Below are 13,808 nucleotides of genomic sequence, written 5' to 3' on the forward strand. Positions count from 1 at the left end.
TCATATTAAAAGGATCACTCTGGCTGCTGGGTTGAGTCGGACTGAAGGGAGAAGAAAGGTGGAAGCCCAGAGACCTGTTAGAAAGCAGGAGGTGACAGCGCCTTTGAGCAGAGTGGCCGTCAGGTGCTCAGCTGAGCTTGGGGAGAGAGTGAGCTGCCAGGCGTCGGAGGACTCGATTAAAGCAACAAGCCAAACATGAAAGCTGTGTCTTTAATCACTAACTGCAGTGGTATAAGCAAGGGGCTAAAGCCAGAGGAAATGTCAACTCCCTGTTTCATAAGACTGCTCTGGCAGTTTTAATGCCCCCTGAGGTGTGGGAGAAGGTGTTTGCCCCACCTTCCCCAATAAGGAGGCCTCAATAGAGGCACTGAAGAGGACCTGGACCCAAGGCCTCAGATAAAGAGACCTAGGAATGCAGGTCTTTATGAGAACATGACTGGCCAGAGGGCCTGGTTCCTTGACTGCAACTCTCTTCAGAGACTGCAGGGCACTGGTGTTCGAGCGCAGCTTTCCCCAGGAGGCCTGCCAGGTAAAGCCTCCGGGATTGCCTGTGGTCAGGCCTGAAAAACCATACACAGGAGCCAGATCCTCACTGGGAGGAAGTGGTCAGAGGTTAGAGCATATTTTGAAGGTAGGTCTTATGGATTGGGTGTAGGTTGGGAGAAAGCAGACAGCACAAGGAAGGTCCTGAAGCAGCTCTGTCTGGTAGAGCTTTCTGTGCTGGTGGACGTGTTCTGTGTCTCTGCCACGTGATACGGTAGTTGTTAGCCACGTGTTGCCAGCATAACCGAGGAACTAAGTTTTAAGTTTTATTAAATTTTGAATGGTTTAACATTGAAAATGACCACACGTGACTAGTGGGCACGATATTAGATATCATGGCTCTAAAGTTTTGGGTGTGAGTTCCTGCAAGGACAAAGTTGCCATCTACTGAAGTGGAGAAGAGTTTGGAAGGAGCAGGTCTGGCAGGAAAGATGAGGAGTTTGGTTTGGGACCTGTTATGTTTGCAACATCCATGAGGTGTCCAAGTGGAGATGTCAAGCCTCTGCTGATGGCTTTAATCTTGGTATCAGAGCTGAGAGCTTGCAGTGAGTGTGCGTGGAAGGGAGGTCCGGGGGGTGTGTGGTGTGCGGCTGGACTCTGCTGAACTCCAGTGCTGAGAAGTGGGGCAGATGAGAGGACTGCCAGAGAGGAAGCTGGGAACTCGCTGCTGATGAGGAAGCAGCTATGCAAGAGGAGTCCTGAGGACTGAGAAAATGGGAAGGAAGTCACCAGCTGTGAATAAAGAGTGAGAGTTGTCAATGGTTTGAAAATGAAAGAGGGTGGGAATTCATTGTTTTGGGGAAAGGAAGAGGGAGCTGAGCTGGGAAATGTTTGGGCTCTTTGGAAGTTTAGCATATTCATGGAAGAGGGTGTGATGTGTAGATCCTGAGAAAGAAGCTGTGCTCAGGGCCAGATCATCATCATCTTCACGGCAGTGCCTGTGGGAGCTTTTAAGGCCTTCATGCCTGTGAGCTCATTTGAGTTTACAGCAGTCCAGTGAAGTGCAGCCTGAAGGCAGAGAATGAGCAGACAGGGAGGGTTAAACATAGGGCATCAGGGTTCTGCGGTAGGCATGTGTCCCTCAGGTTGCCCCTCCTTTGTTCACCCCACCACTGCCAGGGTCCCTTATTATAGGAAGCGTATCAACGTTCACAACCTCCACACCTCCTTGTTGCAGAGTACATTTGACCTGACATTTGGGTTTTTCAGGTGGCCTGGAATTGGTCTAATTTATACTTAGATCAGTGTTTCCTAAACTGATGTTTTGGAAACTCTCTTCTCCAGGATGTAAATATGTGTCTTGTGGAAAATGTGTTCTATAGTCAAGTAAGTCAAGTATCTTGACTGGAGGTGGGAACCGATATGAACAGATTGATTCTTTCTGAATGCCTAATAAAGACCTGTCACTGAAGTTTCTGTTTTTGATATTTTCCTTCCAGATTGCAGATTTGAAAGCAGCCAGGCAGCTTGCTTCTGAAATCACTTCCAAGGGAGCATCTCTGTATGACTTGCTGGGCAAGGAGGTGGAGTTGAGGGTAAGCAGTGTTCAGATAACTCAATTACCTCCTTAGCTAAGCAGATTTCCAAGGTTTCTTTTCCAATTCTGTTTTTCCCTGTTCTTTTGATTTTATTGAATGGTACCTGATTTAATGAGCTAATGTGTGGGAAAGTAATATACATATGGTGTTTGCTGCTGTTCGTGCTTCTGGTGTGCTCTGGTCTGTTTCTAATACCTTTGACATCTAGTTCAGGAATGGCAAATATGTGCCTGTTGCTGAAACTTTCCTCCTTGTACCCATGGCAGACTTTATTGATCATGATGCTTTCCCCCGGTACACTCAGCCTTGGCATTCTTCCCAACAAAATGCTCTTCTGAGCCTGTGGTTCCCAAATCTTGTTGCCCAGTGGAATCACCTGGGGATCTTTACAAACTACTGATGTCTGGCTTCCATGCTGATGTCATTGGTATGAAATGTGACTTGGGCACTGGGAGTTTTAAGTCTCCTGGGTGGTTCTAACGTACAGCAGAGTTTGGGAACCAGTCATTAATCTAGGCAGTCACTACCAGTCATTTGAAATTGATGTTAACAGTTGAAACTTATTTGCAGTCCTTATTCTAGCCCATGCCAGTCAAGGAGAATGCTCTGTCCCCTGTGTTTAAGGATCTGTTAAGAGTGGGTTCGTAAAACACCCTTGGAGCTCCTATAGAGCTTTTAAAATCACCCGATATCCAGGTCATCCCCCATACCAGTGGATCAAAATGTTTGGGGGTGAGAGCCAGATTTTTAAAGATCTCCAGGTGATTCCAACGAGCAGCAGAGTTTGGGACCTACTGGTTGGAGAAGAAATGGAGTGCTGTTTAATTCTTACCTGTGAGGATTTATGGCATTTGAAGCATACATGCTCACATCTAATGTTTTTGAATTAAATGCACTTAGTTCATTCTGTTCCCATCAGGTGTATCATCCATGACTGCTCTGTCACTGTCTTGCCTGTGTTCTGGCATTGGTGCTACAATGTAATGGCATTTTTCATTTCTGCCCTGGGAACAGACTGGAAGTGGGGGACTTGGTGCTAGCTCACCATCCCTGCTCTTGATATATTGCCACCTGGTGAAGTGTAGTTGGCAGAACAAACCTGACATAATGTCTGACAGCTAATTTAGATGAGCAGTGAGGCAGCTCCCGACTTTCCATGTTTTCTGTTTATAGTGCAATAGTGCACATGTCTATACATGTTCCTCACAGTCCCAGAGATAGGAGCTGGTCACTTGCTATTTGCCAGCAGAGTCCTGGCTTCATTGTGAGGCTCACCAGGATTCCCCTGGGGGCTCTTTTAGCACTGTCCTATAATGAATTGATGGAGCAATCAGAGGCCAAACTTTTGCCTTGGAAGCCAAAAGACCCTGAATGTAGGACTTCTCAAATTCTGTGTACAGTCATGATCTGAGGAAGATACCCTATCCAATATATGTTTTTCATACACTCAACAAATATTCATTGAGGACCAACACCAACCACAGGCAAGGAAGGCACTGTGCTCTGTGTCCTTGAGTAAGTCACAGTCCCTGCCCTCAATAGTTTTCCACTGTGGGGGAGGTAATGTGCACTGTGGAATAAAGGAAGCACAAGACAGGATTTGATAAAGTGCTCCAGGAACCCCATAACTGCATCTGCAATGAAGTCCCAAGTCTCAGAAATTTCCAGTACTGATATGATAGGCACAGATGCCTCCCTTGATGGTTAGTGGTTAGTGCTAGGGGCAGGGCCGAGCTGATTTCTTCTCATTAGTTACAGTTGTCAGTGATAGGCAACTTAGAGGGACATGATCACAAAGAAGATTGTACGGGCTGGCAGGGGGTTCAGACAGCAAGTTGAGCTGCGCTTGGTTTGGGGTCACCTGAATGGAATGCAAGTAAAAGAAGCAAATTTGGGAGAAAAGATTCTGGATGGTGAGTTCAGGTTCCCATGGTTTTAGGGTACAGGGGGCTTGTGGCTGGAGAGGGGGACCTTGAGCACTGGAGAGAGGCCAGGCTGGCCGGAGGATTACAGAAGACACTTGGAGGAGGTGATGGCGGAAGTGCTTTTGCATCAGAGACCCACACAGTAATGAAGCTTTTGAGAACCAGTCCATAAGCCATATCGAGACAGGGGAATTGGTCTTGAGAATTTGTCTTCTGAAAAAATAATTTCGCTTCATTGTTTCCCATAGGAACTGAGAACAGAAGCAATTGCCAGACCTCTGGAAATAAATGAGACTGAAAAAGTGATGAGAATTGCAATAAAAGATATTTTGGTAAGATTACTTCTCTTTTATTTAATGTTTTTGTGCCTGGGACTGGAAAGTAGTTCCTGGCTCTACAGGACAGAACAAGCCAGGCCTCATAACAAAGAAGGGACAGGTTAGTGGGGAGGTGAAAAATTTAGAGCACATTCTAGAATAGTTGGTGACTTACTGTTATTTTTCCCCTCATTACAAATATGAACAATTTCTCCTGTTGCTAAAATTTTGCCAATTTTGGGCTTCCCTGGTGGCGCAGTGGTTGGGAGTCCGCCTACCGATGCAGGGGATACGGGTTTGTGGCCCGGTCTGGGAAGATCCCACATGCCACAGAGCGGCTAGGCCTGTGAGCCATGGCCGCTGAGCCTGCGCGTCTGGAGCCTGTGCTCCACAACGGGAGAGGCCACAACAGTGAGAGGCCCGTGTACTGCAAAAAAAAAAAAAAAATTGCCAGTTTTATTAATTTAATAATTCTCTTAAATCCTGCAGTAATTTTAGTAAATACTTTATGGACTCTTCATACTTGATTTAACCAGTTCTCACTGCTGGGCATTTAAATGATTTCCAGGTTTTCTTAACTTTAAACAGCACTGTATAAATAGAATGGTCATCATCCTTTACTACTTACCCATGATCAGTTGTTATTTGCTTATCTCACCTAAGTCATTCATTTGGGAAGCAGAAAGTGAGGGGGACTCAGACTACTTGGGTTTGAATCCCTCTGTGTGATTTTAGGCAAGTTACTTAACTTCTCTGTGCCTCACTTTCCACATCTATAAAATGGGAGGAATGGCAGTGCCCACCACGTAGGGTCCTTGTGAGCATTCATTATGACTGTGTGGCACACAGTAGGTATTCAGTCATTATTAGAGATTCATTTTATTCAGTAGACACAGACGGGGGCCTTATGTAAATTAGGAATAGTTATAAAATAAGAATTTGCTCTGAGTTGTACAAAACTCTAAGATTGGTTTTTATAGTAGTCTTATCATAAAACAGTAATACTCCCTGTGCAGCCCAGCACAGAGAGTCAGAGCCTCAGCAGGGTGAGACGTGCAGAGTAGCCGAGATGGGAGATGGTTACATACAGGCAGGTTGATCAAGTAAGTAAATATATTAAAGATAATGGAAGCCAAGGTTCTCACTGTTGGAGAATGGAGTTACAGATATGAAAAGGGAGAAAATTAGATTGAACCCTGAAATAGGAGGTGTTGGTTAAATGCATGCATTTCAATATATAGATAGATATAGGAATAAATTTTGTGTGTATGTACGTGTAGCATATATAGGTAGTATATTTATGTTCATACACATGCACACCCACATACACATTCATACACTCCTTAGCTCTGAGCATACCTAGCACCCAGATCTTGGCTTCTAAATGCCATTCTCCACTAAAATGAAGCAGAGGTCTTCGGGAGAGATGGCTGATTCCAAAGCTGGGACAAGAAAGTACAAGATCTTCTTGGGCCAGAAAGCAAGGAAGTGCTCAAAGAGTGTCAGAAGGACACAGAAGCCAGCTTCCCCTGGCCACATCAGGGACAGGATAAGCATCAACATGAATGAATTATAGTAATGGATTATAGACCATTGAATGAAATGGGAGATCTTGAGTTCTCACTGATAAATGAATACATTGAAAACTGATGAAAAACAGGTTTTTCACATAGTTTCAAAGTAGCTCCCTACAAAATACTTATTAATTACAAAGAGAAAAAGAGTAACGTCATAGGAGAAGCCTGACAGACACCCTCTTAATCCAGTGATCAAAGGAATATCACCAGTGATGGAGCAAACCAGAATTATGCCCACCTGATGAGATGCAGGGTTCAGTGATATCTGTGCTATTCCTGCTAGGGGTGTGTAATCTGAAGCTAATCAGACAAAGACAAATTGAGGGGCATTCTGTAAATCCCCTGGCCCCTACTCTTCAACAGTGAAAAGTTCATGTTCCTGTCATGAACATCCAGGAGAGGTTGAGGAGCCATTCCAGACTGAAGGAGGCTAAGGAGACCTGATGACTGAATGCCAGGGGTCACTCCCATCTGTTGTTAAGGACTTCATGGGGACAGTGGGTCTGAGGGTTGGATGGGGTTGGTGCGTCAAGAGTTCATTTCCTGTCTTGATCATTGTGTTGTGGTTATTTAGGAGAAAGGCCTTATTTGCAGGAAATACACATTAAAGCATTTAGAAGTGATGGAGCATGAGGTCAGCAGCTCATTCTCACCTAGGTTAGGAAAAAATGTTTTGTATTATACTTCAGCTGTTTGTAAGTTCCTGATTGTTTCTAAATTTAAAAAAAAACTAATGATAATACTTTTGTGCTTGTCAGTGTTCTGGCTGAATCAGGTTAGCATGGCATGAATGTGCCTTTAGCACTAAGTCAATATTAAAAATGGAACAACCACATGAGGGCACAGTTCATTTCTTGGTGAACACCTCTTAAGATATCTTTTTGTTGCTGGAAAATATACATGATATTTGATCATTCTAAAAACAAAAACGAAACAACAACATGGATACTTAAAAGGGGTTATGAAATATAGGCTATTTATTTCAGAAAGCTAGAGAAAATATTTTGTGCTTATCACATTTGTCTTTTTTGAGGAACAGAACCTTTTTAAAAATCTTTATTTTTGAGGTCAGATAGATTCACTAGGTTTTGTGGGGTTTTTTTTTTTTGCGGTACGCGGGCCTCTCACTGCTGTGGCCTCTTTGGACGCACAGGCTCAGTGGCCATGGCTCACGGGCCCAGCTGCTCCGCGGCATGTGGGATCTTCCTGGACCGGGGCACGAACCCGTGTCCCCTGCATCAGCAGGCGGATTCTCAACCACTGCACTACCAGGGAAACCCGATTCACTAGGTTTTAATCTGACTTTGATTCAGAGAAATAGTTGCCATCAACCTGAGTTGTCTGTTCAGAAAGGAGACCCACCTTGTCTTCCTCTTGAGAGTGAACTCACATCTCTGCTGGGGTTCTTAAAAGTACTTGCAGCAAATCAGTGGTTAGTGATATGATTAATCTTCATGAAAGCGTCTTTGAAATGGTTAGTGTACTTAGACAAAAAAAATAAGCCATAAAGTGTTGATAAAAGTGACTGCTTCCAAATATGCACTGTCTCTGAGAGTCGTGGAGCGTGTCTGGGCTCCTTAGCTGATTTCTTTGTGGACCGCATAGTGTTTCAGAGGCCTGCAGGTAAAGAGTCAGTAAACCTTCATGGCACTACACATGTGTAAAGTCCTGGAGAGGAGGACCCCACCTTGGCCATCTGGAACTTAATAGCAGAGTTGGATAGTCCCAGCCTGGGGGTGCAGGGAGCAGTTCTACACTTGCTTGGTTGCATTGCAGATGTCATTCCTAGGGCAGCAGATTGCAGCTCTGAGCCACAGTCCTTGACCTGGCCTGCTTCCCAGACAACACTAGCGTGAAGACAGCGCATTTACTCAGACTAGCCCTGCCTCAGATGAACTTGCTCTTATGGGAGGATTGGGAGGCCTGTGGTTTTCACCAGTGATCTCTCTTCCCCTTCACGCTGCCCCCTTGCCCAGGGGCCTGTGTCACACTGCTGCCCAGGCTCCCTCCCCAAGGCTGAGTCACACCGGAGCCACACGGAGCCACTTTCTCATAACGGAGTGGTTTCTGTTTAGTTCAGTCTGCTGTTCAGCTGCCTGCGAGGGGAGAGGAACCTTCTCTCAGTCCCAGCAGGCAGCGCATTAGAGCTGGGACCAGGCGGCATTTCTTTTTGTTCCCTTCTAAGTAAAGCTAAGATAAAGCTTGTGTTTGCATGTATTCTATAAGTCAGTTATTTGTAGCTGGGGAGTAGCCTGAACTATGTAAATGAAGGCAAACCAACCCTTCAGAGTGAGATGTAACCATCTAAACAAGTGAGGTGGCAGGAGGTTTTGGGTCCCTCTTCAGAAACACCTTCTCATGGAAAAAGAAAGTAGATGATTCTTTCTAGGCCTATGTGATCTTCCTCCTGGAAATAGTTGGTTAAACGAGTGATGGCTTGGAGGAGGGTTTGCTCTCTTTGCTTCCCCTTGATTCTGTTTAGTGAGGTGTTGCTGGGCTTGAGAGGTTGAGAAGTCCTGCTCTTCCAAGAGGTCGTGGTCCTTATTGGCACATTTGTCTCCTTCATTTCCTGTTAAATGTAGGTGCAGGTTCAGAAGACGAAAGACCTGCTCAATAATGTGGCCTCTGATGAAGCTAACCTAGAAGCCAAAATTGACAAGAAGAAATTAGAGCTGGAAAGAAATCGGAAGCGACTCCAGACTCTGCAGAGTGTCAGGTAGATATGAACACCTGAAGAGTGAGTAGAATGCTGTCTCTGCAAGTTAAAGCTGACTAAGGGAATATATCGTCAGTGGTACTAACCTTTCAAGCAGTGGGAAAAGCTTGGCATAAAGATATCTCTGCTGCAGAATGTACGTGTGTTTTTAACAGGCACATTGCTAAACTCATTCTCTTTACTGCTTTCAATATGTCTGGAAAACTGCTTAGTTCTTGAACCTCCCTTCTAGCTTTTATAGCTTCTTGGAACGCAAGGCAAAGTAAGTAAATCCAGATGGCAAAAGTTATACAAGGCCTGGCTCCTCAGATCTGTGTCTTGCCATAAATTAGGTGGAAACAGAAACATACTTCCATTTCTTGGTTTGAGTAGATTTTACAGTTTTCTAATTCCTCGCTGTTAATTCATCCTTCCTCTGACTTTCCCTTTCAAGTGTGTGCCTCACATTTTCTTGGAGCCCACACTTCCCCCCACCGCACCTCTTTCTTGTGCCCTCCCTTTTTCTCTCACTTTGTACCCTCCTTCCTTTGCTTTGTTTCTGTGTTGCCCTTCCTCCCTTTTCATTCTCCATTTATTTTTCTCTCTTTACTCCTTCTTTTCTCCAGCTGCTGTATTTGCTCTGAATGTGTCTTGCTTTTTGGGGACACGTGCCTGGCCCACACTCTGGCTCCTGTCCTGAGATCTGCGGGAAGGCAGCACCTGGGGGCAGCAGACAGTAACCAAGGGAGCATCAAGGCTTCCTCCTTGCCAAGGGCGAGCCCACACCCCTTCTGCCTCTGGATCAGGGCCACCAGATAGATTAATCTTATTAAAAACTTTTGCTTTTCAAGCATAAATTCATTTTTGTTAAGCCTCAGATCTTTGTTTTTTTAATTTATTATTATTTTTTATACAGCAGGTTCTTATTAGTCATCAGTTTTATACACATCAGTGTATACATGTCAATCCCAATCGCCCAATTCATCACACCACCATCCCCACCGGCCCCTGCGGCTTTCCCCCCTTGTTGTCCATACGTTTGTCCTCTACATCTGTGTCTCAACTTCTGCCCTGCACACCGGTTCATCTGTACCATTTTTCTAGATTCCACATACATGCATTAATATAAAATATTTATTTTTCTCTTTCTGACTTACTTCATTCTGTATGACAGTCTCTAGATCATCCACGTCTCAACAAATGACTCAGTTTCATTCCTTTTTATGGCTGAATTCTATTGTATATATGTACCACAACTTTATCCATTCGTCTGTCGATGGGCATTTAGGTTGCTTCCATGACCTGGCTATTGTAAATAGTGTTGCAGTGAACATTGGGGTGCATGTGTCTTTTTGAATTATGGTTTCTCTGGGTATATGCCCAGTAGTGGGATTGCTGGGTCATATGGTAATTCTATTTTTAGTTTTTTAAGGAACCTCCATACTGTTCTCCATAGTGGCTGTATCAATTTACATTCCCATCAACAGTGCAAGAGGGTTCCCTTTTCTCCACACCCTCTACAGCATTTGTTTGTAGATTTTTGGCTGATGCCCATTCTAACTGGTGTGAGGTGATACCTCATTGTAGTTTTGATTTGCATTTCTCTAATAATTAGTGAAGTTGAGCAGCTTTTCATGTGCTTCTTGGCCATCTGTATGTCTTCTCTAGAGAAATGTCTATTTAGGTCTTCTGCTCATTTTTGGATTGGGTTATTTGTTTCTTTAATATTGAGCTGCATGAGCTGTTTATATATTTTGTAGATTAATCCTTTGTTCTGTGTCCGTTGATTTGTTTGCAAATATTTTTTCCCATTCTGAGGGTTGTCTTTTCGTCTTATTTATGGTTTCCTTTGCTGTGGAAAAGCTTTTAGGTTTCATTAGGTCCCATTTGTTTATTTTTGTTTTTATTTCCATTACTCTAGGAGGTGGATCAAAAAAGATCTTGCTGTGATTTATGTCAAAGAGTGTTCTTCCTATGTTTTCCTCCAAGAGTTTTATAGTCTCCAGTCTTACATTCAGGTCTCTAATCCTTTTTGAGTTTATTTTTGTGTATGGTGTTAGGGAGTCTTCTAATTTCATTCTTTTACATGTAGCTGTCCAGTTTTCCCGGCACCACTTATTGAAGAGACTTTTCTCCATTGTATTTCCTTGCCTCCTTTGTCATAGATTAGTTGACCATAGGTGTGTGGGTTTATCCCTGGGCTTTCTATCCTGTTCCATTTATGTATATTTTGGTTTTTGTGCCAGTACCATATTGTCTTGATTACTGTAACTTTGTAGTATAGTCTGAAGTCAGGGAGTCTGATTCCTCCAGCTCCATTTTTTTTCCCTCAAGACTGCTTTGGCTATTTAGGGTCTTTTGTGTCTCCATACAGATTTTAAGATTTTTTGTTCTAGTTCTGTAAAAAAGGCCATTGGTAATTTGATAGGGATTGCATTGAATCTGTAGATTGCTTTGGGTAGTATAGTCATTTTCACAATATTGATTCTTCCAATCCAAGAACATGGTATATCTCTTCAGCTGTTGGTATCATCTTTAATTTCTTTCATCAGCATCTTACAGTTTTCTGCATACAAGGTGTTTTGTCTCCCTAGGTAGGTTTATTCCTAGGTATTTTATTCTTTTTGTTGCAGTGGTAAATGGCAGTGTTTCCTTAATTTCTCTTTCAGATTTTTCATCAGTAGTGTATAGGAATGCAAGAGATTTCTGTGCATTAATTTTGTATCCTGCAACTTTACCGAATTCATTGATTAGCTCTAGTTTTCTGGTGGCATCTTTAGGTTTCTCTATGTATAGTATCATGTCATCTGCAAACAGTGACAGTTTTACTCTTCTTTTCCAATTTGTATTCCTTCTATTTCTTTTTCTTCTATGATTGCCGTGGCTAGGACTTCCAAAACTATGTTGAATAACAGTGGTGAGAGTGGACATCCTTGTCTTGTTCCTGATCTTAGAGGAGGAAATGCTTTCAGTTTTTCACCATTGAGACTGATGTTTGCTGTGGGTTTGTTGTATATGGCCTTCATTATGTTGAGGTAGGTTCCCTCTATGCCCACTTTCTTGAGAGTTTTTATCATAAATTGGTGTTGAATTTTATCAAAAGCTTTTTCTGCATCTATTGAGATGATCATATGGTTTTTCTTCTTCAGTTTGTAAGTATGGTGTATCACATTGATTGATTTGCATATATTGAAGGATCCTTGCATCCCTGGGATAAATCCCACTTGATCACGGTGTATGATCCTTTTATTGTTGTTGTTTTGTTTTTTGGTGGTACACGGGCCTTTCACTGTTGTGGCCTCTCCTGCTGCGGAGCACAGGCTCTGGAGGCACAGGCTCAGCAGCCATGGCTCACGGGCCCAGCCGCTCCGGGGCATGTGGGATCTTCCCGGACCGGGGCACGAACCCATGTCCCCTGCATTGGCAGGCGGATTCTCAACCATTGCGCCACCAGGGAAGCCCTGATCCTTTTAATGTGTTGTTGGATTCTGTTTGCTAGTATTTTGTTGAGAATTTTGGAACTATATTCATGAGTGATATTGGTCTGTAATTTTCTTATTTTGTAGTATCTTTGTGTTTTGGTGTCAGGGTGATGGTGGCCTCATAGAATGAGTTTGGGGGTGTTCCTTCCTTTGCAATGTTTTGCAAGAGTTTGAGAAGGATGGGTGTTAACTCTTCTCTAAATGTTTGATAGAATTCACCTGTGAAGCCATCTGGTTCTGGACTTTTTTTTTTTTTTTTTTTTTTTTTTTTGCGGTACACGGGCCTCTCACTGTTGTGGCCTCTCCTGTTGCGGAGCACAGGCTTGGACGTGCAGGCTCAGTGGCCATGGCTCACGGGCCTAGCCGCTCTGCAGCATGTGGGATCTTCCCGGACCGGGGCATGAACCTGTGTTGCCTGCATCGGCAGGCAGACTCTCAACTACTGTGCCACCAGGGAAGCCCTGGTCCTGAACTTTTGTTTGTTGGAAGATTTTTAATCACAGTTTCAATTTCGTTACTTGTGATTGGTCTGTTCATGTTTTCTATTTCTTTCTGGTTCAGTCTTGGAAGGTTATACCTTTCTAAGAATTTGTCCATTTCTTCCAGGTTGTCCATTTTATTGGCGTAGAGTTGCTTGTAGTAGTCTCTTACGATGCTTTGTATCTCTGTGGTGTCTGTTGTAACTTCTGCAGTGTCTGTTGTAACTTCTCCTTTTTCATATCTAATTTTATTGATTTGAGTCCTCCCCCACTTTTTCTTGATGAGTCTGGCTAATGGTTTATCAATTTTGTTTATCTTCTCAAAGAACCAGCTTTTAGTTTTATTGATCTTTGCTATTGCTTTCTTTGTTTCTATTTCATTTATTTCTGCTCTGAACTTTATGATTTCTTTGCTTCTGCTAACTTTGGGTTTTGTTTGTTCTTCTTTCTCTGATTCCTTTAGGTGTAAGGTTAGATTGTTTATTTGAGATGTTTGCTGTTTCTTGAGGTAGGATTGTATTGCTGTAAACTTCCCTCTTAGAACTGCTTTTGCTGCATCCCATAGGTTTTGGATTGTCGTGTTTTCATTGTCTTTTGTCTCTAGGTATTTTTTGATTTCTTCAGTGATCTCTTGGTTATTTAGTAATGTATTGTTTAGCCTCCATGTATTTGTGTTTTTTGTTTTTTTTCCCTGTAATTCATTTTTAATCTCAGAGCGTTGTGGTCAGAAAAGATGCTTGATATGATTTCAGTTTTCTTAAATTTACTGAGGCTTGATTTGTGACCCAAGATGTGATCTATCTTGGAGAATGTTCCATGTGCACTTGAGAAGAAAGTGTAATCTGCTTGTTTTGGATGGAATGTCCTATAAATATCAGTTAAATCTATCTGGTCTATTGTGTCATTTAAAGCTTGTGTTTCCTTATTAATTTTCTGTTTGGGTGATCTGTCCATTGGTGTAAGTGAGGTGTTAAAGTCCCACACTATTATTGTGTTACTGTCGATTTCGTCTGTTATAGCTGTTAGCAGTTGCCTTATATATTGAGGTGCTCCTATGTTGGGTGCATATATATTTATAATTGTTATGTCTTCTTCTTGGATTGATCCCTTGATCATTATGTAGTGTCCTTCCTTGTCTCTTGTAACATTCTTTGTTTTAAAGTCTATTTTATCTGATATGAGTATTGCTACTCCAGCTTTCTTTTGATTTCCATTTGCATAGAATATCTTTTTCCATCCCCTCACTTTCAAT

General features: G+C 42.9%; 1 protein-coding gene across 4 annotated transcripts in view; it reads left to right on the forward strand.

Annotated features, from left to right (window-relative positions):
• Window positions 1–13,808, forward strand: part of CLUAP1 (clusterin associated protein 1) — a 39,300-nt gene that overhangs the window by 7,085 nt on the left and 18,407 nt on the right. For all 4 annotated transcript variants that reach the window (XM_059037372.2, XM_059037373.2, XM_067012325.1 and 1 more), the window contains 3 exons: window positions 1,983–2,078; window positions 4,255–4,338; window positions 8,483–8,616. In XM_059037372.2, the coding sequence (XP_058893355.1) occupies window positions 1,983–2,078; window positions 4,255–4,338; window positions 8,483–8,616 (314 nt within the window). The remainder of the gene's footprint in view (window positions 1–1,982; window positions 2,079–4,254; window positions 4,339–8,482; window positions 8,617–13,808) is intronic.

The sequence above is a fragment of the Kogia breviceps genome, chromosome 14, assembly GCF_026419965.1.
Source record: "Kogia breviceps isolate mKogBre1 chromosome 14, mKogBre1 haplotype 1, whole genome shotgun sequence".
In the NCBI taxonomy this organism is placed as follows: Eukaryota; Metazoa; Chordata; class Mammalia; order Artiodactyla; family Physeteridae; genus Kogia; species Kogia breviceps.